General features: G+C 40.8%; 1 protein-coding gene across 7 annotated transcripts in view; it reads right to left on the bottom strand.

Moving 5' to 3' along the window:
• Nucleotides 1-26,498, bottom strand: part of CACNB1 (calcium voltage-gated channel auxiliary subunit beta 1) — a 2,104,836-nt gene that overhangs the window by 298,102 nt on the left and 1,780,236 nt on the right. For all 7 annotated transcript variants that reach the window (XM_044055375.1, XM_044055374.1, XM_044055371.1 and 4 more), the window contains one exon: nucleotides 12,219-12,299. In XM_044055375.1, the coding sequence (XP_043911310.1) occupies nucleotides 12,219-12,299 (81 nt within the window). The remainder of the gene's footprint in view (nucleotides 1-12,218; nucleotides 12,300-26,498) is intronic.

Here is a 26,498-nt window from a genome sequence, read left to right on the forward strand (position 1 = left end):
TCATCAAAAATATCCAAAAACAGTTTTAATAAATCATTTTACTAGAAACACATTTTCTGGTAGCCTAAAACAATTTAAGTTGACCGCACATTATGGGCATATCCATCACCATTTATTTCACTGAAAAACAAGACTTAGTTGCTTTTCCAAAGTCTGTCCTGCTTACTTCATCACATTTTTTCTGCATTTTAAACAATCTTCGGTGGAGCTAATTCAATGTTGCAGACCCCCTTGTCAGTTCCTGTAAAGCTGATACAATGTTGCAGACCCTTTTGTCAGTTCCTGTAAAGCTGATACAATGTTGCAGACCCTTTTGTCAGTTCCTGTAAAGCACATCTGACTAATTGAATGCCCCTCAGCTATACAACGTACACTTATATCTAAGCTGCAAAGTCCAGGTGGAATGTGGTTTAGCACTGAGTATTCTACAGCTTATGTGAATCTAAGAGTGCAGGATAGAAGCTGAAAATAAAGTTATGAAAACAACATTTTGCATACATGTTATCATAAGAGTGTCCACATTACTGAAACATTTTATATGATTTTCAGGCGATTCCCTTATCCATGAGTCTAGTGTGGCAGTTAGTGCAAAAATGAAATGCTTTCTGTAACCAAAGATTACATGGTTTGATTCCTTCCACCTCTGTTTGCCTACTGTGTGACTAACTAGACACAATTCCCCTAAAACAGGACACTTGTGTCCACTTAGCTTAGTTGGTTAACAAATGCATGTGTAAACATGTCTTACTCCTTCAGAACATCTGTGGAGTGCATCTTTGGTAAACTTTTAGGTTAATGATTTTTTTTTTTTTTGGTGAGAAGGCATCTTCTGGCATTACTTTTCTGTGATCAGGACCGGATGCTGTTCTTGTGTTACAACATACTTTTGATTGCAATCAGCTGAGGTCTGTTCACTCTTGATTAATTAATTAATTAATTCATTTATTTATTGACATTCGATTACCAAGAAAGTTTGTCTGAGTAGAAGCCCATTTTCAGCAGAGGCCCAGGGAGAAAAGCTCCAAATTATTACAAAACATTTTATGAAGAATTAATTAATTATTTAACAATTGTTTACCGGTGGTGTCTGACTGGGGTAATAACCCATTTTCAGCAGAGGCCCAGGGAGAAAACCCCCCACCATTAATATTACAAAATGTGCATGCTGATTGGCCAGCATACCTGTTTTAATCCTAGAATATACCAGTGGAAAAAGGTCCGGTTGTCCCGACTTTTTTCCGTTGTTATAAAGTTTCCAAAACCTTTTTTTTTTTTTTAAATGAAAAAAAAAAAAAAACAGAGCAATGGAGACTTTCTTTTCTCCGTTGTTTCCATTTCAAAGCATTGATGTACTGAGTATGTGGACGAATGCAAGCCTCATATGCATGCGCAGTATATCAACACAAGGAAGCAGTATACCACTACCAGAGGAAGAACAGTAATGCACTGTTATACAAAGACATTATTTAAGAAAAGTATTTATGTTTCTTAAATAATGTCATTGTATAATAGCAATAATCGACTCCATGGTTGTAGTATATTGAAATTTAGCCATGGTTGGCTTTATTTAACTGCTTGGGCATCACCCTCATGATTAAACCATGCCAACCGTGGGTAAGTCTTCAATATACCACACCACGTCATTGGCTGTTGCTTAAATAACTTACATAGGTACATCATACAGAAATTTACATAGTTCATCTTTAAATTAATTAAAAGTGAGACCTAAGCCATGGAAATCCATGGTCCAAAAGGTGCAATAATGAAATGTAATAACTTAGATTCTACAAAGAGAAAAGCAGTTTTGCCATACAGCGTATACTGAATTTAATGAGAAACAGATAAGTAGTGGAGAGCTGAAAGTGTGAAGAGCATTGTTAGAGGGAAGAGATAAAGGAAAAGAAGGTGACAGTGAAGGGACAGAACAGAGAAACATCTGGATTACAGACATGAGAATAAGGTGACAGTGAAGGGACAGAACAGAGAAACGTCTGGATTACAGACATGAGAATAAGGTGACAGTGAAGGGACAGAACAGAGAAACGTCTGGATTACAGACATGAGAATAAGGTGACAGTGAAGGGACAGAACAGAGAAACGTCTGGATTACAGACATGAGAATAAGGTGACAGTGAAGGGACAGAACAGAGAAGCGTCTGGATTACAGACATGAGAATAAGGTGACAGTGAAGGGACAGAACAGAGAAACGTCTGGATTACAGACATGAGAATAAGGTGACAGTGAAGGGACAGAACAGAGAAACGTCTGGATTACAGACATGAGAATAAGGTGACAGTGAAGGGACAGAACAGAGAAACGTCTGGATTACAGACATGAGAATAAGGTGACAGTGAAGGGACAGAACAGAGAAACGTCTGGATTACAGACATGAGAATAAGGTGACAGTGAAGGGACAGAACAGAGAAATGTCTGGATTACAGACATGAGAATAAGGTGACAGTGAAGGGACAGAACAGAGAAACGTCTGGATTACAGACATGAGAATAAGGTGACAGTGAAGGGACAGAATAGAGAAACGTCTGGATTACAGACATGAGAATAAGGTGACAGTGAAGGGACAGAACAGAGAAACGTCTGGATTACAGACATGAGAATAAGGTGACAGTGAAGGGACAGAATAGAGAAACGTCTGGATTACAGACATGAGAATAAGGTGACAGTGAAGGGACAGAACAGAGAAACGTCTGGATTACAGACATGAGAATACACGAATACATGAGAGACACGATAATGAGTGGAGAATGAAAGGGAGTCATTTTGTTTCAGTCACGGGTAGTGCATGAACAAAGCCAATTATCAGCTAAGTATGCTCTGAGGAGTTGCTAAAACTTGGATGACTTGGTGGGGCTGATGATGTGTTGGGGAATAGAGTTCCAGGCTTTGGAGACAGTATTGGAGTAGAGAGAACTGCCAAAACTGTTATTTGATTTAATGACTTTTAGCAGGCATTGGTCAGTAGATAATAGAGTTCTGTTGTCTGGGGAGTGCTGGACATTTATCAGGTTGGTAAACAATGGTATGGGCAGTTGTAATCTGAGTGTGGGGTAACAGGGTAGGTAATTCTAGCCATTTTAATTGGAGAAGAGCAATGCGGTGATCAGATCTATGTGGCAGGTTAGTGGCAAAACAATTTTACAGTCTTCAAAAATAAAACACAGACATCTGCAGTTTAAATAATTATAATAAATTAGTGATAATATAAAAAACATTGTTTAAGAATCTATACAAAGTATATGACAATCATTTAATATCTGTAGCAATTTTAGACAGTTTTCAGAGAAATTAAAGGTAAGTTAATCTGATACAAATAGGAACTGCAATGTGAAGAAAAACAGGCTTATGGTATATTTAGAAAGAAAGTAAGGGGGTGAAGAAGGGAGAGTAATGACGTTTAAGGAATGAAAAGGTACTTGTTCACATTTAGGGATATACTTTGTCCTGCATTTAAGCAAGAACAGCTAGGAAGTCTTTCAGAGTTGTTTTGAAAGATGGGAGGGGGGGGGGTATTGACCTGATGGATACAGATAAGGAGTTACATGCCTTAGCAACCTTGTACGAGTACAGACAATGCCCAGCTGGTTTGATAGGTTTGTAGACAGGGAGGTTTTGGTCACTGGATCCCAATGACCGACTGTGAACAGAGATGTGTAGAATATTTTTGTAGTGCTGGACAGGCATTTGGATGCTGGATAATTTTTTAGGTGGTAAGAAGTTGTGTATATGATAGTTGGTGAGGCAGTTCTAACCAATTTAGACTTTTTAGTTCTATACACTGGTGATTTTCAAATGGGTATAGCGCTGTTCAAGATTTAATTTTTGTGAAGCCTGGAGGTTAGTAAGGATGGGAGAACCGTAAAGAAGTGTGGGAAGCAGATAAGTAGTGCCAGGTGTAGTTTTAGTTGTGTCTGTGAAAACGTTTTTGCTCTATAAAGCATCCCTAGTTTTTCATGATTTCTTTCTTATGCAGTTTTTTATATGCAGGTCAAATATGTGCTCATCATCCATTATTACGCCTCATAATTTGATATGAGAACTGACTTCGATGGTTGTATTATCAAGTGAGATGACTTTAAATTTAGTTTTTTTTTTCATAAGAGAGAGATTTGGGGAAAAAGTACTAGTTTGATCTTTCTTGGGTTGAGCATGAGTTGTGAGTTATGAAGCCATGTTTCAGTGGCTGCTAAAGCTTCCTGAGTAATTTTTTGGAGGTGTACCATGTGGTCTGATGTGCAAATGAGAGCAGAGACATCTGTATATTGTATTAGGGTGGCCAGTTGTGTGGTTGTAGAGAGAGTGTTGGTGAAAATGTTAAAGAGGACGGGATGAAGGACACAGCCTTGTGGTACACCAGTGCTGACTGGGAGGTAAGGAGAGACCATGCAGTGCCATTTTACTGACTGATTCCTATTGGACAAGTAGGTTTTGAACCACAAAAGGGTGGGCTGAGAGAAACCTAGTGAAGACATTTAAAGTAGAAGCTCACTGTGACAAACTGTCGAAGGCTTTAGACAAGTCCAGAAATAAGGAGGAGACTAGTTTGTCATTATCTCTAGCTTTATTAACAGTATCTATATAAGTTAGAAGGGCAGTGCTAGTAGTATGAGAAGACTAGAAATAAGGAGGAGACTAGTTTGTTATTATCTCTAGCTTTATTAACAGTATCTATATAAGTTAGAAGAGCAGTGCTAGTACTATGAGAAGACTACAAATGAGGAGACTAGTTTGTCATTATCTCTAGCTTTATTAACAGTATCTATATAAGTTAGAAGGGCAGTGCTAGTACTATGAGAAGACTAGAAATAAGGAGGAGACTAGTTTGTCATTATCTCTAGCTTTACTGGCAGTGTTAGTACAATGGGAAGGATGGAAGCCATGCTGTGTAGGGGATAAGAGTTCTTCCTGCTGGAGATAGTGTAGCAATTGTTTTTGAATACATTTTTCCAGTACTTTGGTGAGGAGAGATGATTGCTGTTGGTCTAAAGTTATTCATGACTGTGGAATTTCCTCCTTTGTGCAGAGGGATAATGTGTGTCTTTTTCTAGAGAGAGGGAACATGGTATTCCTGGACTAACCTATTTATAAGGATTGAGACAGGATAAACAATGCTATTGGCTGCTATTTATGCGGACTCACTTGGAAGGTCATCAGCTGAAGAAATGCATGGTTTAAGTTTAAGAGTAGTTTTATATAGGATGTGGGCACATGCTTGAAGATGAAAGTGGATATAGTGATATGTAGCTGCTGGGTAGGGTTGGGGTTAGATGTTGGGGAGTCCTTGGTTAGAGATGCCATACTATCTATAAAATAAGTGCTGAACTGTATTGCAGTTTTGAGTAGTGAGTTATGGTGAGAGAGGTTTGCATTGAATTTTTTGCAAGGATAGGTTCATAGGTTCATAGGAGGGTACTAGGCTGTTGGCCCTAGAGCCTATATAAGCCTAGCCAAAAATGTACCCTGGCTTTCGCCACCCAAGAAAATTATTTTCCTGTGCCCCTGTCGAGCAGAGCCACAGAAGTGATCCCCGGGGTGAATTTCCTATCTCCCATCCAATCATCAAGATTTTTTTTGAAGAGTGCTAATGAGGAGCTCTGTTTGACATAGATAGGTAGTCTGTTCCAGAGTATGGGAAGTCTCTGGGACAGGAATCTATCCCTCCAGCATATTCTGTTTATTGTGGTGATAAGGTTTAGGTTCCTACAGCATGTAGCTCAGAGGGATTGGGATTTATTTAAGTGGAGCATGTCCAAAAGTTCTGGGCTTGACCTAGCTTTGTATGTTAGCCAGTGATTGCCTCTGAGTATACGATATGTGACGGAGTACAGCTGGAGTTTTTTTAGACGGTCTGCGTAGGGCATCTGTTTGAGGCCAGTAATCCTCTTTGTGAGGTATTGCTGTGGCCTTTCCAGTTGTTGTAGATGTCTTGTGAGGTACATACCAAAAGAAGTGTTGTACTCTATAATGGGTCTAATGAGTGATGAGTAGAGTGGAACAATGACCTCTTTTTTTCTCGATGAGAAACCTTTTGTGATGAGGTGAGCCACATAGAAGGATTTCCTGACCACTGTGGCGATGTGATTATCAAAGGAGAGACTACTGTCCACCTGTGTCTTAAGGTCTCATCACATTTTTGGCATTAAGTAGACTACCAGCTAAGTGGTAGTTCATGGGTACAGAGTTTTTACCAAAGGGGATGACAATACACTTTTTGGCATTGAGCTTCAGGCCATGGCTTTGACACCAGGCATCTGTCTCAGTGAGGCCCTTTTGTAGTATGTCCACATCATTAGGAGCTTCAATTATGGCTCCTAGTTTGCAGTCATCTGCAAACTTTGTTAGCCAAAGACCTTCTGTGTTAGCCTGCACTTCAGAGAAGTAGATACCAAACAGGAGAGGACCCAGGACTGAACCCTGTGGTACTCCACTTGTCACTGGTCTGAAGTCGGATTTGGAGTCTGCTACTTTCACAGTGTGGGTTCTGTCCATGAGCCAGTTGGCAACCCATCTTGTGACATAGGGATTTATACCTAGTTTAGTGAGCTTATTTATAATTCCAGAGTGGGGGATGGTGTCGAAAGCCTTGGCAAGATCTAGATAAGCTGTGTGAACCACCTTACCCTCATCTATGGCTTTGGTGACTGCTATGTAAATGCACATTTTTTAACGGATGTCCAACATTTTTAGGGTTTTGCTTAGCATTATTCTGAAAGTTATTATGGTATAGTTGTTTTGCCTTTGTTTATTTGCTTTTTAGTATGATTGCAAAGGATTCTAAAATGTTTAAGATACTGAGGTGCTTTATATTTTTCCAATTCGTTCAATGGCTTTTGTCTATCCTACATTAGTATTTTGCTTTTTTTGGAGAGACAAATTGCATTATTTGTTTTTAGTCTCTTCCTTCTAGGAGGTGCAAGGCTATTTAGGATATTTGGGAAAGTTGTATTGAGTTAATTTACAGTATCATCTAAGGGGAGGATTTTTAGGAAGTTCTGGTTAATAGATGATGGTGTAGTAATGAACATTTCTGGGTTAAACTTGGAAATGTTGCATGTTGTTTTATAAATATGCTGTTTACCTTGATGTGTGAGATGTCTGGTCATACAGACTGGGGGATAATCACTGAGAGAGTCTGACATTGATCCTATATTTGCTAGGGTGTGATACTAGGATCCAGTCTAATAGAGAATTTGATGTCTTGCTATAATGTGCGGGTCGATTAATTAGTTGTGAGACACCTTATAACTTCATGCTAGATTTATTTACTTAACATTTGCTTGCCAGGAAAGTCTGACTTGGAATGAGCCAATTTTCAGTGGAGGCCCAGGGAGAAATGGTCCAAATGCACGCTTAGGGATTTAGAATTTATATCTAACCAATTGGCATTCACATCACCTAGCAGTATATTTTCATGTGGAAATATTATGGATATGTAATGCAGGATATCTCCCAGTATAACTGTATTGTTACCAGGAGGGATGTCAAGGACAGTAATACACACCAATGCAGGATATCTTCCCATATAGCTGTATTGTCACCAGGAGGGATGTAAAGGACAGTAATACACACCAGTGTAGGATATCTCCCAGTATAGCTGTATTGTCACCAGGAGGGATGTAAAGGACAGTAATACATACCAGTGTAGGATATCTTCCCATATAGCTGTATTGTCACCAGGAGGGATGTAAAGGACAGTAATACATACCAGTGTAGGATATCTTCCCGTATAGCTGCATTGTCACCAGGAGGGATGTAAAGGACAGTAATACATACCAGTGTAGGATATCTTCCCGTATAGCTGTATTGTCACCAGGAGGGATGTAAAGGACAGTAATACATACCAGTGTAGGATATCTTCCCGTATAGCTGTATTGTCATCAGGAGGGATGTAAAGGACAGTAATACATACCAGTGTAGGATATCTTCCCGTATAGCTGTATTGTCACCAGGAGGGATGCAAAGGACAGTAATACATACCAGTGTAGGATATCTTCCCGTATAGCTGTATTGTCACCAGGAGGGATGTAAAGGACAGTAATACATACCAGTGTAGGATATCTCCCAGTGTAGCTGTATTGTCACCAGGAGGGATGTAAAGGACAGTAATACATACCAGTGTAGGATATCTCCCAGTGTAGCTGTATTGTCACCAGGAGGGATGTAAAGGACAGTAATACACACCAGTGTAGGATATCTCCCAGTGTAGCTGTATTGTCACCAGGAGGGATGTAAAGGACAGTGATACATACCAGTGTAGGATATCTCCCAGTGTAGCCATATTGTCACCAGGAGGGATGTAAAGGACAGTAATACATACCAGTGTAGGATATCTCCCAGTATAACTGCATTGTTACCAGGAGGGATGTAAAGGACAGTAATGCACAACAATGCAGGATATCTACCCATATAGCTGTATTGACACCAGGAGGGATGTAAAGGACAGTAATACATACCAGCGTAGGATATCTCCCAGTATAACTGCATTGTTACCAGGAGGGATGTAAAGGACAGTAATACATACCAGTGTAGGATATCTCCCAGTGTAGCTGTATTGTCACCAGGAGGGATGTAAAGGACAGTGATATATACCAGTGTAGGATATCTCCCAGTGTAGCTGTATTGTCACCAGGAGGGATGTAAAGGACAGTAATACACACCAATGAAGGATATCTTCCCGTATAGCTGTATTGTCACCAGGAGGGAAATAAAGGACAGTGATACATACCAGTGTAGGATATCTCCCAGTATAGCTGTATTGTCACCAGGAGGGATGTAAAGGACAGTGATACATACCAGTGTAGGATATCTTCCAGTATAGCTGTATTGTCACCAGGAGGGATGTAAAGGACAGTGATACATAACAGTGTAGGATATGTCCCAGTATAGCTGTATTGTTACCAGGAGGGATGTAAAGGACAGTGATACATACCAGTGTAGGATATCTCCCAGTGTAGCCGTATTGTCACCAGGAGGGATGTAAAGGACAGTAATACATACCAATGTAGGATATCTTCCCGTATAGCTGTATTGTTACCAGGAGGGATGTAAAGGACAGTAATACACACCAATGCAGGATATCTTCCCATATAACTGTATTATCACAGGAGGGATGTAAAGGACAGTAATACACACCAATGTAGGATATCTTCCCATATAGCTGTACTGTCACAGGGGGATGTAAAGGACAGTAATATATACCAATGTAGGATATCTTCCCGTATAGCTGTATTGTCACCAAGAGGGATGTAAAGGACAGTAATACATACCAGTGTAGGATATCTCCCAGTACAGCTGTATTGTCACCAGGAGGGATGTAAAGGACAGTAATACATACCAGTGTAGGATATCTCCCAGTATAGCTGTATTGTCACCAGGAGGGATGTAAAGGACAGTAATACATACCAGTGTAGGATATCTCCCAGTATAGCTGTATTGTCACCAGGAGATATGTAAAGGACAGTAATACACACCAGTGTAGGATATCTTCCAGTATAGCTGTATTGTCACCAGGAGGGATGTAAAGGACAGTGATACATACCAGTGTAGGATATCTCCCAGTATAGCTGTATTGTCACCAGGAGGGATGTAAAGGACAGTGATACATACCAGTGTAGGATATCTCCCAGTATAGCTGTATTGTCACCAGGAGGGATGTAAAGGACAGTAATACATACCAGTGTAGGATATCTCCCAGTATAGCTGTATTGTCACCAGGAGGGATGTAAAGGACAGTAATACAGACCAGTGTAGGATATCTCCCAGTATAGCTGTATTGTCACCAGGAGGGATGTAAAGGACAGTAATACATACCAGTGTAGGATATCTCCCAGTATAGCTGTATTGTCACCAGGAGGGATGTAAAGGACAGTAATACACACCAGTGTAGGATATCTTCCAGTATAGCTGTATTGTCACCAGGAGGGATGTAAAGGACAGTAATACATACCAGTGTAGGATATCTCCCAGTGTAGCTGTATTGTCACCAGGAGGGATGTAAAGGACAGTGATACATACCAGTGTAGGATATCTCCCAGTATAGCTGTATTGTCACCAGGAGGGATGTAAAGGACAGTAATACATACCAGTGTAGGATATCTCCCAGTATAGCTGTATTGTCACCAGGAGGGATGTAAAGGACAGTAATACATACCAGTGTAGGATATCTTCCAGTATAGCTGTATTGTCACCAGGAGGGATGTAAAGGACAGTAATACATACCAGTGTAGGATATCTCCCAGTATAGCTGTATTGTCACCAGGAGGGATGTAAAGGACAGTAATACATACCAGTGTAGGATATCTTCCAGTATAGCTGTATTGTCACCAGGAGGGATGTAAAGGACAGTAATACATACCAGTGTAGGATATCTCCCAGTATAGCTGTATTGTCACCAGGAGGGATGTAAAGGACAGTAATACATACCAGTGTAGGATATCTCCCAGTACAGCTGTATTGTCACCAGGAGGGATGTAAAGGACAGTGATACATACCAGTGTAGGATATCTCCCAGTACAGCTGTATTGTCACCAGGAGGGATGTAAAGGACAGTAATACATACCAGTGTAGGATATCTCCCAGTACAGCTGTATTGTCACCAGGAGGGATGTAAAGGACAGTAATACATACCAGTGTAGGATATCTTCCAGTATAGCTGTATTGTCACCAGGAGGGATGTAAAGGACAGTAATACATACCAGTGTAGGATATCTCCCAGTATAGCTGTATTGTCACCAGGAGGGATGTAAAGGACAGTAATACATACCAGTGTAGGATATCTCCCAGTATAGCTGTATTGTCACCAGGAGGGATGTAAAGGACAGTAATACATACCAGTGTAGGATATCTCCCAGTATAGCTGTATTGTCACCAGGAGGGATGTAAAGGACAGTAATACATACCAGTGTAGGATATCTTCCAGTATAGCTGTATTGTCACCAGGAGGGATGTAAAGGACAGTAATACATACCAGTGTAGGATATCTCCCAGTACAGCTGTATTGTCACCAGGAGATATGTAAAGGACAGTAATACACACCAGTGTAGGATATCTTCAAGTATAGCTGTATTGTCACCAGGAGGGATGTAAAGGACAGTAATACATACCAGTGTAGGATATCTCCCAGTATAGCTGTTCTGTCCCCAGGAGGGATGCCAGGAGGGATGTAAAGGACAGTAATACATACCAGTGTAGGATATCTCCCAGTGTAGCTGTATTGTTACCAGGAGGGATCTAAAGGACAGTGATACATACCAGTGTAGGATATCTCCCAGTATAGCTGTATTGTTACCAGGAGGGGTGTAAAGGACAGTAATACATACCAGTGTAGGATATCTCCCAGTATAGCTGTATTGTTACCAGGAGGGATGTAAAGGACAGTAATACATACCAGTATAGGATATCTCCCAGTGTAGCTGTATTGTTACCAGGAGGGATGTAAAGGACAGTAATACATACCAGTGTAGGATATCTCCCAGTGTAGCTGTATTGTCACTAGGAGGGATGTAAAGGACAGTGATACATACCAGTGTAGGATATCTCCCAGTATAGCTGTATTGTTACCAGGAGGGGTGTAAAGGACAGTAATATATATTTGTTTATATTTGTTTATAACTGTTTATTTTGAGGAAAACAATAAGAAGCTTTGATGAACTGAATGTTGGTGTTAGATTGCTGTAGATACTGAGAAATAGTAAAGTTATACCATCACCTTCCTCTTTATATGGTCATTACAGATGATATTATCGCACTTTAAAGATGAGCACATCATATTGTTTAACTGATATTTTCTCATATCTTGTAGTGCTCTGACATACTCTTGATACTCAGATGTTAGCAGTACATGTGGACACTGCTATGGAAAACTCCAGAGCTGTGAGTTTATTTTGGCTTATTTTTAATTGTTACTTTCCTGCACATCAAGCTAAGATGCTTTTCTGTCAGCTTTTTACTGGTTCTACTTCTTTCCTTTCCCGCCCTCATCTTCTGTGGGTGTCATTTCCTTCAGCACTGTATTATGTACGATCTCAGTATTTTAATTCTGCTGTTTATTCATTGTAAATAATGATGTATGTTTTTTTATTCCGAGCTGACCTTGAAACAGATTGTTCTATGGATCCCCACTTTACTCAGGTCAAGAAATTTTCAATAAATAAATACATACATACATCAACATCTGCATTCCTCATTCAGTATGTAGCCTTACCTCATATCCTTTTAGAGAAGGCCCCACTAGGATGAACGGTCTCATAGAAGGTACAACATCATAAGGTGGGACATGCTCTGTCTGCACAAAGATATACAAGAGTCAGTGTTAGAATTGCATTATGCAGGTAATCTGCTCCATTATGGTTACTGTTTAGTATGTAGTGTGTTTCCTCAAGATGCCTTTCTGTGTGCATTAATATCCCTCCTTACCAAACTCATTAACCCCACATCACTTGCTGCTTAAATTTATTATGTACCTTCCCTGCGGTATATGCATGGTCAGGACAGAATCTAATTGCATGTAAACATTTCTAGAATGACAACCGTGGTTGCATTTGTTATTGCCTCCTCTCAATCTCATAAGAACAGCTGAAATGAAATGTTATGGAGCACACAGCATGTACTGGCCATGTAAAAAAGTTTCAAGGATTACTATGGTTAAAAATGGGGCTAGAGAATTAAGACATGAATTTCTAATGTACAGTAAAGCTTTAATTCATGGTACTCCTTTACCTGAGTAGATGTTCTAGTAGGTAAAGACTTAGGTTTGCCCTAGTCTCACTCCTAAGCAGTATGAGTAATGCATCACTCATGCCTCTGATGTTTAACTACTCACAAGGCTAGTAGTCTGCCCAATTATGTGTCTCGTGCAGGATGCACTCATAATGGTGAAAGTGAAAATTAGGCTATAGAGTTATTCACTACACTGTGATGGCAAATGTGTTTCTAGAGATAAATATATCAAGTTTAAGTCAAGTACAAGAGTCCATCAGTTTGTGAATCACAACCCAGGAATTATTTTACTGTGTACTTCAGACATGCATCTGTCAGAGACAGTTACTCGTCCACTTACTGACCGTTCTAAATGTATCACTGTGTTAAGGCTGCTATGGCTCATTAGCCTGATGCACACATTTACACAAGAATAGCAACATAAATGTTGCTACACAAATTGTCTAGCACTTCCATTCACATGTGGAGGCCAAGGTGCCACTTTTAGGTCAGTGCAGATGGCAGGAACATGTCCTGTGGCTTATCTTTATGTTTCCTGCTGCTGTTTAACCTATGTGGCATATATCAGTGAGTACACATTCACATGTGTTTTCACACTTATTTTGTGTATCGGTGAGTACATTTTCACGATTCACATGTGTTTTCACACTTATTTTGTCACAGCCATTGTTACTAGTAATTAGCTGCTAGCGTAGCCCTGGCCAGCACTAAGCCTTCACCTCAAGATTTTCTCACCCACCTAGCCTTCTGGTCACTTGCCTGCATCTGACATTCTACTCGTGAAAGTGAATGGTGCTTTCATGCTTCACTAGCTTCAGACCAACAGGGAAGTAACAAAGTAACAAAAAGGTGATACATCCATGTATATCACCACAGGAGTAACAAAAAGGCAATATATCCATGTGTATCACCACAGGAGTAACAAAAAGGCGATACATCCATGTGTATCACCACAGGAGTAACAAAAAGGCGATACATCCATGTGTATCACCACAGGAGTAACAAAAAGGTGATACATCCATGTGTATCACCACAGGAGTAACAAAAAGGTGATACATCCATGTGTATCACCACAGGAGTAACAAAAAGGTGATACATCCATGTGTATCACCACAGGAGTAAAAAAAGGTGATACATCCATGTGTATCACCACAGGAGTAACAAAAAGGTGATACATCCATGTGTATCACCACAGGAGTAAAAAAAAGCCGATACATCCATGTGTATCACCACAGGAGTAACAAAAAAGGCGATACATCCATGTGTATCACCACAGGAGTAACAAAAAGGTGATAAATCCATGTGTATCACCACAGGTGTGAATGCAGGACCCAAAAGTTCATACATTCGACTTATGTTTGAAATTATTATATGATGCCAATGGTGGTTCAGTGACACCACATTTTACATCATAAATTCTTCTTGCGTTCCCCTAGTTTTTGTAGCATTTTATTGTTTGCTTCACATCCTTCAGGCATCCATTTACCTTCTACTCATAAAAATCTCAATAGCAATTATTTATGTCCCTCTGATACCTTCTGGACAAATACTATGAATTAAATAGTCTTTAAGCTTTAACAATTAGTTTTGATAATAAAAAATGCTTTCCTATTATATATAGCTAACATATTGCAAATCAAAATGCATCCTTCAGAGATGTCCATTTTTCCTCCACTTTAAAGACTATGACCTGAGGTCACTAACTGCTCTAACAATCCCTCCAGCAGGTAGCTAATAAATGCCACAGTTACTGTAACAAGACCCTTTCACTCATAAATGGGGTATTAAATGAATTACAGAAGGGCTAACATGCTTATAATTTGCCAGTTTATGCAGGGATACAACTAAAATGCAACACTTATCTGCCCCTGAAAAAATACTTCATATAGACAATATAACAATATGAGCTCACGGACTCAGGAGATAAAAGTGAAAGAATTATTCTTACTGAGGGCAGTTAGCATACATCTTCCAGCCAGGTTTGTACCTATTATACCCTTGCAACTTTGTGGTACCTCATCTCATGGGTGGCATCAGCTACTTCTTACATGTAGGGGACATTTATGAGGGTAGCACACTGTATTTTACTCACATGCAGGGGACATTTATGAGGGTAGCACACTGTATTTTACTCACATGCAGGGGACATTTATGAGGGTAGCACACTGTATTTTACTCACATGCAGGGGACATTTATGAGAGTAGCACACTATTTTACTCACATGCAGGGGACATTTATGAGAGTAGCACACTCTGTTTCACTCACATGCAGGGGACATTTATGAGAGTTGCACACTGTATTTTATTCACATACAGGGGGCATTTATGAGAGTAGCACACAGTATTTTACTCATATGCAGGGGGCATTTATGAGGGTAGCACACTTATTTTACTTTTTGTAATGAAATGGTGTACTGCTTTTAAAGTCTAGGTTAAATGGCCAGTAAAGAGCTACTCCATTAACAGCTAACCAAAAAAAAAACTTCCTAAAAACAATGGTCATGTAATTAATTTCAAGGAGCCAAAACTGGATCTAGCAAAGTTGAAAGGGTCTGTTTCATCTGAAGTATACATAAATAAATTGTGCAAGACTTAACAATAATATTACGAGTCAGTTCTTTGTAACACACCAAGTTGGCATTGTTAAACATAGGTCCTTGCTTTCCTAACCTTGTAAACTTCTTCTAAAGAGTAAGTGAAGCAGTTGATGGTGGTCATGCATGCACATGGCTTACTTGGATTTGGCCAAGGCATTCATTACCCTCCCACATCCAGGTATCATTGACAAGCTGTTAAACGTAAGCCCATATGTAGTGAAGCAGATAGAACATTAGATGCAAGACTTAGCATGTGATTAGAGCATCAGGTACTACCATGGGAAGTTAAAATATCATAAGTTATTTATTTAGTTTACATTTGTTAACTGGGTAGAGTCCCGCTGGGCAAGTAGCCCGTTTTCAGCAGAGATCAGGAAGATAAGCTCCATAACATAGTACAAAAAGATTACAAAAATGTTTAAAAGATTTACAAATAATATACAAAAAAGTTTGGCAGTTGCCATCAATCACAATTTACAAAAAGGTGAATGTAAAACAGAAAACATTACATTTCTTAAGCCTTATTACAGACAGTAATATGAAACTCATTAGATATATAACTAAAAACCATTGTGGCATTTTCATTTGGTAGAAGTAAGACAAGAAGATAGCAGAATAGAAAACATTTTATCGAAGGCATGAGTAACTAGCCAGGAGTACTACAGAAGCATAGCCATTGTTGAGTTAGGTATTCCTTTAGGAGTTTTTTGAAGCTACGACGATCTGTGTTTAAGATACTCTGGGGTAATAGGTTCCACTGCTTGGCTACTTTGAAGGAGAAGAGTCACCGAAGTAATTATGGGACTTTGTAACCTTGAGTATAAGTTTATCGGATGATCTAAGGGTCCTGCAGTTGGTATTTAGTTGCACTAGGTTGGAGAGTGGAGGGCAGTTTTCAGGTTTGTGGATAATACAGTGGGCAGTGGTGAGGTGATTGACCAATAACATGGGGAAATTCAAGCCAGTGTAAATTTTGAAGAGCAAGGCAAAGATGGGTCCTGTTGGGTATATTAGCAGGAAATGTTGCTATTTTGTTATAGCAAGAATCAAGTAGATGTAAATCAGACTTGTGCAGGCTAGTGAAAAGTTGAAAACAGCAGAGAAGAGTAGATAGGAGGTGGGATCTGGCTGTGGTTAGTCTGGCATTTTGAGTAAGGTAAGGTTTGGCCCTATATAGAGCACTAAGTCTAATGTGAACTTTCTTAACAGTGAGTGATATGCATTTATTGAATGTTAGATTGTTATCTATTGTGACACCAAGTAGTTTTGTTTGGTTAACTGGTTCTATTATAGTACCATTAGTGGAGTAGATGGAGAGAGAAAGTGGGTTTGCTTTGGATTTCCTGTTGGAGAAGATCATTAATTTTGTTTTGTTTGGGTTTAGGATGAGTTGAAGTTCATTTAGGTAATATTCAATATCTAGAAATGACTTTTGCAGTTTATATTGGAGTTCTTGGGGTGTGTCTTTCAAGTCAAAGTACTGAGTCTTCTGCTATTTGGTATTTATTTCTGTAATCTACAAGCAAATATCCCATCTCTCTGGTTAACCAGGTTTGCTTATGACTGTAAACTAAGGGTTGTTATTCAAGCATCAGCTGACCATAAAGTAACACATGTTGGACTGGACTATGCAAGCCATTGGTACAAGGACAGTAGTTTCAAATTACATTTCAAATTATGTAGTGTTGTACACTTTGGTAAAAGAAACTATTGCTCAGCATACCACACAGGAAATGGGTTTATGTGTCTACGTTTTCATACAGCAGTGGATTACAACTGCCTAAAATGCTTCACTGTTGCATTAAAGGAGAGCAAACAGAAATGCTAAACAAATTACATTCTACATTTGCATATGTTGTTAAGTGAGGTTTGGTCTGACATAAAAACAACAAAAATTATCTCAGGGCTGGGGGCATGGCTAGCCTGAGTGGAAGATGACTGTTTAATGAGTAAGGTCCGCTGCAGTGAGCACTTAATTCACTTACTTCTACTAACTGCTGAGACAAAGTATTTGCATAATAGTATAACAAGCAATGCATAATAGTATAACAAGCAATGCATAATAGTATAACAAGCAATGCATAATAGTATAACAAGCAATGCATAACAGTATAACAAGCAATGCATAATAGTATAACAAGCAATGCATAATAGTATAACAAGCAATGCATAATAGTATAACAAGCAATGCATAACAGTATAACAAGCAATGCATAATAGTATAATAAGCAATGCATAACAGTATAACAAGCAATGCATAATAGTATAACAAGCAATGCATAACAGAATGTCTGAAAGTGGACTGGAAGTAAAAAACCCGGCAAAAAGGTTTAAAATGGTATCAATAGAAGAAAGAATGCTTATTCTTCTAGACAAAAAAAAAACGTCTGTAGGGGCGGCAAAAACTGAGGCCTACCATGAGGTCACAATGATGCAGCAAAAGAAGATGATGAATGCTGTAAAAGTGCCATAGAAATGTTTGCAAACAGTCAATAAAAGTTTTATTCTTCTCAAGAAACAGTATGAATGCAAGTAATTGTCTGGACAGGGAATGCGAGAGACAAATAGGCAAGGTAAACCCCTCACTGGTTAGATCTGACCATAAACAAATCACTTTGGATATCCACATTCCGCCCCCACCCCCCGACAAGGAAACCACCATGAAAAAATTTTCAAAAGCAAACTTCACATTACTTAAGACCGAGGTGGAAAGTTTCAAAGCCCCCATGCTAAATGATAACACTGTCCAAGCTGCAAAATCCTTTACTAGTGCATTCTACGGGCACCTACAAGAATGCATGGATCATGCTATCCCAAGCAAAACCAAGACTCACTCCTCCAAAAAAAGGAAACCAGTCTGGTGGACTCCTGACATAAACAAGCTATACAACAGAAGGAGGAAAGTAGTACAGAAAAAAGAGTAAAATCCCAAGAGGGGAAGACATCCCTGATCAGTATCAGCAAGAAACTACGATCCCTCATAAAATCATCCAAGGCGAGCTTCGAAAGAAAAATTGCCAAGGACTCCAAAGATAACCACAAGGCATTCTTTAGCTATGTCAAGAGTCTAAGTGGCAATGCACAAATCTGCTTGGAGTTAGTGTAGAATGGCACAAAATACACTGAACCGACCGGTCGCCAACATCCTGGCAGACAGGTTCAGTGCAAACGTCACCCCCAAAAGGGCCCATAACCATACCAAAAAAATGTAGAGCCCCTGAAATCTCAGACATTCAGGTTAAAACAGCCTTCTCCAAAGCCAAAAATACAGCATCAATGGGACTGAACGGTGTCCCAGGCTGTGTCCTACACGAGCGCAAAGATGAACTAACCCCTCAACTAAACACACTGTTTAAACTCAGCCTCTCCACAGGCTACGTACCCATAGAGTGGAGCACAGCAACGGTTATTCCACTCCACAAAGGTGGAGCCACAACAGACTCCAGGAACTATCACCCTATAAGCCTGACTAGCTTGGTCTGCAAGGCTATGGAGCGCATCATCATGGAACTCATTAACAGAGACATTGGGAACCTTCAAACATTGGCCCCTACCCAGTTCAGCTTTGTTAAGGGCAGATCATGTCTCCTAAACCTTGTGGACTTCTTTGAGACAGTTACCAAGGCTATAAATGAGGGAAAGGTGGTACACATAGCCTACCTAGACCTTACAAAGGCCTTCAACACCATTCTCCATTCTGGTATTATAGACAAGCTCACCAGCCTGAAGATAAACCCCTACATCACAAAATGGGTTGCCAACTGGCTCATGGACAGAACACACATGGTAAGAGTTGTGGGCGGTAGGCCTCACTCTAAACTGGTTACAAGTGGTGTTTCCCAGGGCTCAGTCCTAGGACCCCTCCTGTTCAGCATATACTTCTCAGAAGTACAAGCAAGCACAGTAGGACTATGGCTGACCAAATTCACAGACAATTGCAAGCAAGGGGATATAATTGACTCTCTGGCTGACACAGACATCCTCCAAAAGGGTCTCACTGAGACAGATACCTGGTGTCAAAATCATGGCCTCAAGCTAAATGCCAAAATGTTCTTAGTCATCTCCTTTGGAAAAAACAAAGTACCAACAAACTACCACATAGGTGGTAGTCCCCTAAATATGGAAGACGTAATAAGGGATCTGGAGACCCAAGTAGATAGTAATCTCTCCTTTGATAATCACATTGCCAAAGTGGTAAGAAAATCCTTCTATGTGTCCCATCTTATCACTAAAGGGTTCGCATCCAGATCAAAAGAGGTCATTGTACCCCTCTACTCATCAGACCCATCACAGAGTACAACGCCCCTTTTGGGATGTACCTTACAAGACACCTGCAACAGCTGGAAAGACCTCAGAAGTACCTCACCAAGAGGATCACTAGCCTCAAACAGATGCTCTATGCAGCTCAACTGAAGAAACTCCAGCTGTACTCGGTTGCATACCGCCTACTCAGAGGTGATCTCTGCCTGACATACAAGGTCACGTCCAACCCAAAATTGATGGACAAGCTCCACCTAAAGAAAACCTTATCCCCTCGAGCCACATGCTCTGGGGATCTAAACCTCACCACAACAATAAATAGGATGTGCTGGAGGGATAGATTCCTGTCCCAGGGACTTCCCATGCTTTGGCGCAAGATTCCAATCTACATTGGGCAGAGCTCCTCGCTAACATTCTTCAAGAGAAACCTTAACGAGTGGATGGGAAACAGAAAGTTTACCCCGGGAATCACTTCAGTGGCACTACTGGACAGAGGCACAGGGAACTAATCTAAGGGGGCGGCGAAAGCCAACACATTCTGGCTAGGCTTATAAATGCCTTCGAGCAGATAGCCTAGTACCTACCTATGAACCTATGAACCTATAAAAGATTTGACAAAAACTGCTCTCGTTGAGTGAACCTCAGAATAAACTCTGAGCCTAATGAAAATATTTCTCTGGTTCCGGTTTTAAAATTTAGGTCTGCCAGACTGTAAAACGATGTAGAAATATTAAGATGCTTATGTTTATGGATTTTACCTATTCTTTATTTAACATTTGTTTACCAGGAAAGTCTGACTTGGAACAAGCCAATTTTCAGTGGAGGACCGGAGGGAAAGCTCCAGACACAAGCCTTTGTGACATGCGAGGAAACTAACACAAATGCAGGGAGGACATGCAGACTCTGTACAGAAGGCAACCCAGCCAAAAATCGAACCAGAGAGCTGCTTGCTGTGAGGCGACAATGCTAACTGCTGTACCACTGCGCATCCTTTTTTCTGCACTTTTACACTTTCTTCTCAGTGCTAGCACATATATATTTTATATAAATATACATTTTTTATAAATATATTTTTTTAAATATTGTTTATAATATATTTATACTAATAATTTAATAATTTAATAATTTAAATGCTGGAACCTGTCTTCTGAGAGACTGCTTTCCAATCTATCTGCAAATATACAGAGCTGAGTATATATTTTTTTGTTTTTTGAGTTTGTTAGTTGTTGCTTAGATCTCTGTTGAAACTGTTTTGTCCCACCCACCCTCCCTCCCTATTTTTGTCCCACTCACCCTCCCTCCCTATTTTTGGCTTGTAGTTTAAATTTGGTGGCTTTTGCAGTTGCACGCCCCACTGTAGATTTGATCTGGGACACTCCCCCAGTCCCATCTCTTTACCACATTCTACCTAATAAACTGTTTCTGCACTTGCTTTTAGTCCTTTTTAATTTAATTTCATTTTTTAAACTGTTTGGTCTAATATTGCTACATACTCAAGTGTGCTTTGTTTTTACTACTGATTTTGCAAAAAAAAAAAAAAACTTAAGCATGTTTCCTACCTTTCCTGTAACTAGTGTTCCAAATACAGATTTGCTGTCTCTAGGACTGTATGTAAGCTTCTGAGCCCCCCAAGCAGTTCTGTGTTGGAGGGAAATCTTCTAGCTTATCAGTGGGAGTGGTAAGCACTAGGTAACCTGTCAACCACATAAGGAGTGGTTCTGGCCCAGAAATTGTAGTTATTGGCCATTTGGGCAATCTCTCCCATCTCTCTCAGCTTTCTGATTTGAAAGCCTGCATTTGCACTTGTTTCTGTCCTGTAACTTGTCTACTGCAGATACAGATTCTTAGTTTTAGCACTTAAATTTGCTTATTCGCGCTCAGCACTTGTTCAGAACTCGTAAGCACTAAATAAGCTACTAATTACTACAGCACTCAACCTTCCTCATTACCTAGAGGAAAACAGTTTTTGTACTTACTTTTCTCACTTGCTTAGAGAAAAACAGCTCTTGTACTCACTTTTCTGACTTATCTAGAGGAAAATAGTTTTTTATTCAGGCATGTCCAAGGGTCAGCTCCCAGTGTTCTCTCCTGTCTATCAGATGAATCTGGGCATCTTGGGGCAATGTAGAAATTGCCTCATGTACACATACAACCCTCTCCTTATACTACCCAACACTACAACCTGTGAGAGATGCACTTATCTAGCAAAACTAGAGGTAAAGCTCTCTCCAACCAAGACTGAACTTGACAGTCATGAGAAGATGGTAAACATTTGCACCACATCACACTCATCACAGTCTCACTAAATCCGCACCAACAAAATCCACACATAATAACACAAAAATATTTGCGGAGGCTTTCAATAATAATCTGTCTAAGCAATAGAGACCTCCAAAGCAGAAACACAAGCAACCTCCACCCCCCCAGCACAACCCAAACGACACATAGCCCACAGACTCAGTGTGCCACTCAACCATAGCCAATAATCAAAATAACGTACCCAACACAATAGTCATAGGTGACTCTATAGTCAGGCACAGTGATGTCCCACTCACCAGGCTAAACAAAGAGAAGGTTACTGTCAGCTGCCTGTTGGGTGCCAGGATCCGCCACATAACCCATGCACTCAGGTCACTCCACAACAAGTAAAAATATGACTCTGTCATTGTCCATGTTGGTGTGAATGACCTGAGACATGCCTCCCTGGACTACATGAAAAGAGACATGGAAGAGCTCTCCGATCTTGTAGCCCAGGCAGGTATGACCACCCTAACCCTGAGTAACATTCTGATATCACCCAGAATGATACCGCAGTACAAGGACAAAATGATTGACTCCAACAATTGGCTAAGCTTCTGGTGTCATTCTAAGGGGATCCAGTATCTGTCTGCTTGGCATGACGTGATCGACAGACCACAATGCTTTGCCACAAATGGCCTGCACTTGTTGCCCCTGGGATTCCGGATACTGGCTAATGCTCTTGCTGCCCCTATAGTGCCTTTTTTAGGCAAGGTTCAAATAACAAATTCTCCACCATAACAGGAACAGGCAAGCAAAAACTGAGAGTAATGCTAATCAATGCTAGAAGTCTAAATCTCAAAATGCACTCACTCGAGGCACTCCTTGAAATGGAGAACATCGATATCTGTGCAGTGACTGAGACCTGGTTCAAGGCTCCAGACAGCACCCCTGCACTACCAGGCTATAACTCATACCACAGTTTTCAGCCATGTAACCTGGACCGTAACACCAAAGGCGGAGGTGTGTCCATATTCATTAAGGATATCCACACCTACAGGCTAGTTGCTTAGCACAATGAATTCAAGGTTATCCAAGTGCAACTAACTCTGGCCAAAACTGCAATCCAAATTGTAGCTTGCTACAGATCCCCCACCATGCCCCAGGATTCCCACTCCTCTTTTCTTGATGTACAGGAAAATATTAGGGTTCAACCAACATAATAATGGGCGACTTCAACTACCCCACCATTAACTGGGAAAACTACCTGTGTGCCAACTCCTTAGCTCAACGCTTTCTGGAATTCATAAACTCCAATGCCCTGGATCAACTTATCCACACCCCCACCAGGGGCAACAATATCCCAGACCTAGTCATTACCAACATGAGTGGGGTGTTCCACACCTGAAGTCAACTCCTCGTTGGTTCGACCCGACCATAAGCTAATCACCCTTGATATCCACATCCCGCCCCCACCCCCCCATTAAGGAAACCATGGCAAAAGATTTCTCCAAAGCCAACTTCATGCCTCTTAAGACAGAAGTGGTGAACTTCATGACACCCATGCAGATGGACAATACAGTTACAACTGCTCAATCCTACACAAATGCACTCTATAAGCGCTTACAAGAGTGCATGGATCGTGCTATCCCAAACAGATCCAAGATGCTATCCACCAAAATAAGAAGCCAATCTGGTGGTCCCCTGCCATAAACAAACTGTACAACAGAAGGAAGAAACTTGCAAAAGAGAGTAAAATCCCATGAGTGGAGGAGCTCCCTGGTCAGCCCCAGTAAGAAGCTGAGATCCCTTATAAGATCCTCCAAAGCTAGCTACGAAAACCAAATTGCCACTAATTCTAAGGACAACCACAAAGCATTCTATAGCTATGTCAAGAATCTCAATGGCAACACCCAGATCTGCTCTGAGTTACAGCACAATGATAACAAATATACAGAGCCAACTGATATTGCCAACATCCTGGCAGATAGGTTCAGTGCTAACTCCCCCCCCACCCCCTAAAGGGCCCATATCTATACAGGAAGAATGCAGAGTCCCTGTAATCACAACTACGCAGGTAAAAGCTGCACTCTTTAAAGCCAAAAACTCAGCATCCATGGGACTGGACAACATCCCAGGCTGCATTTTACATGAACTTCAGAACGAACTGGCTCCCCACTTAAGCACCATGTTCAATAATAGCCTCGCATCAGGCTTTGTGCCCACTGAATGGTAGTAAGAATCAAAAGTGATAACATTACAATACATTTAGTTAGGAATTCATTCAGAAATGAAGCAAGCAATCTGACCTGAGACCTCAGCCTGACCCTAGCCAACAGTTTCCCTCCAAGCTTTTTTGTGCTATTTCTTGTAGACAGTTGTATAAATTGAGTCGGTGTTACTATTGTTGACAGTTGTACAAAGTGAGTCAGTCAGATGTGGACAATTTTCTACCTTTCTACTAGTAACTTAAAAAGTACAGTTGTGTACACTTACCATAAGTGTAGATGTCCAAGTGTATTCACTGTTGCAGTCATTACATTTGGGTAATCAGCTGGCAGGTTGCCCTCAGTCAGCCTGATTAACAAAGTCTTGGGTCTTGCGTCGGTTGCTGTCCCTTCTTCCATGACGTCAGGTCATCAGGGGTATAAAACATGCATCTGATGCCATTACATCAGTTTTTCTTGACCCAGATATGTCAGGTGCCCCCCTAATGGGGAGCAAATAAAATTAAAAACACAAAAATATACCTCCAACCAAAAGCAAATACACCAAAAAGGCTTTTAAGCATAGTAAAAGAAAGTAGAGGTATAGCCAGAGAGAAGTAGGGGGCTGGAGGGAAGGTAACCAGGACTGCAACAGTGAATACACTCGAACATCTACATTTATGGTAAGTGTACACAACTGTACTATGTTCTTTGTGTTTCACTGTTGCAGTCATTACATTTGGGTAGATTCCCAAAGCTATGGTTGGTAGGAGAAGTTTATGCAGCATTAGGGCCAGCTATAAGGCCCTGCAAGACAGCAGTGACAAAGCCAGCTCTGGATTTAGAGAAAATTGGTAAATGATAATGCTTGGTGAAAGTATGTACAGAACTCCAGGTAGCAGCTTCTAGAATATCCCTGGTAGGGACACCTCTGAGAAAGGCTGTAGAGGTAGATGCAGCCCTGGTGGAGTGAGGTCTGATCCCCTGGGGGATAGGTTTTCCATGGTGCTTATAGCAGAAATGAATGCAATGGCTTATCCATTTAGAAATGGTTTGTTTTGAAATAGCCTTCCCCTCTGCCACTACAGAAAATGCTACCAGAAATTGTTCAGATTTTCTTCGAGGTTTAGTCCTGTCCAAGTAGAATCTAAGTTGTCTGTGCACATCCAAGGAATGCAGAATCTGTTCCCCTTTGTTCTGTGGATTAGGAAAGAAGGTTGGCAAATGAATGGACTGATAAGAGCCACACTGGAAACCACCTTGGGTACGAACGATGGATTGGTCCTGAGTGACACCCTGTCAACATGAAAGATGATGAAAGGCTCCACTGCCATAAGGGTGTGTAACTCAGATACCCTTCTAGCTGAAGTGATTGCTAAAAGGAAAGCTGTTTTCCAAGAAATACATTTTAAGTCTGCAGTAGCAGCTGGCTTGAAAGGAGGTAGAGTGAGCTTCTCCAAAACAAAGTTAAGGTCCCAGGCAGGGGTAGGAGCTCTCCTGGGTGGTCTCAAGTTCTTTGCCCCTATGAGATACTGCTTGAGAAGGGGATGAGAGAAGAGGGGTGGTTCTGTGTTATAGTGAGCTGAAGCGTGGATTTTAATGGAGAAAAAAGACAGGCCCTTGTGAAGCATCTCAGTAAAGTATTGCAAAATCTGAGGTAAATTGGGCACTGCTGTGCTCATCCCTAAAGACTGGTTCCAGGCACAGAATCTTTTCCATTTGTCAGCATAAGATTTTCTAGTACAAGGTCTTCTCACCTCCAAGATGACATCCATCACAGGTTTGCTGAGGGATGATGAGGGTGAATTTAAGTGATTAGCCAGGCTGCAAGGGTCAATGTTGGAAGCTGAGGGTGCAGAATTTGGTTCCCCTGCTGAGACAGCAAGGAAGGGGTCTGAGGCAGGTGCCAAGGAGATATTTGTGACACACTGTGCAGGAGTGGGTACCAGTGTTGGCGTGGCCAGTCTGGAGCAATTAAAATCATTTTTGGTTTGTCCTGTTTGACTTTTAGCAGAACTTTGGAGAGCAGAGACAGGGGGAAGGCATAGACTTATAGATTTTTCCAGCTGAAGGACAGAGCATCCACTTTCCAGGCTTGTTTGTGGGAGTCCTTGTGTAAACCTTGTCCAACTGGTAGTTCTGGGGGAAGGCAAATAGATCTATATCTAGGCTCCCCCATTTGCTTGTCAACATGTTGAAAATCCATGGTTCCAGCTTCCACTCGTGTGGGTCCATGAGAATTCTGCTTAGTCCATCTGCCAGTGTATTCAATTGAGCTTGTAGGTGCACTTGGTAGCTCAAGGCTGTGTTCCACAATGCCATGACTAGTCTGCAGAGGAGGTAAGAATGTGTACCCCCCTGCTTGTTTATGTACAACATAACCATGGTGTTGTCCGTCTTTACCATTAGTTGTTCTGGAAGAATGTAGTCCTTGAAGGCTGTCAGAGCATTCTGTACAGCTAA

Source organism: Protopterus annectens, chromosome 13.part0 (genome assembly GCF_019279795.1).
Source record: "Protopterus annectens isolate FY-2018-M chromosome 13.part0, PAN1.0, whole genome shotgun sequence".
Taxonomy (NCBI): Eukaryota; Metazoa; Chordata; order Ceratodontiformes; family Protopteridae; genus Protopterus; species Protopterus annectens.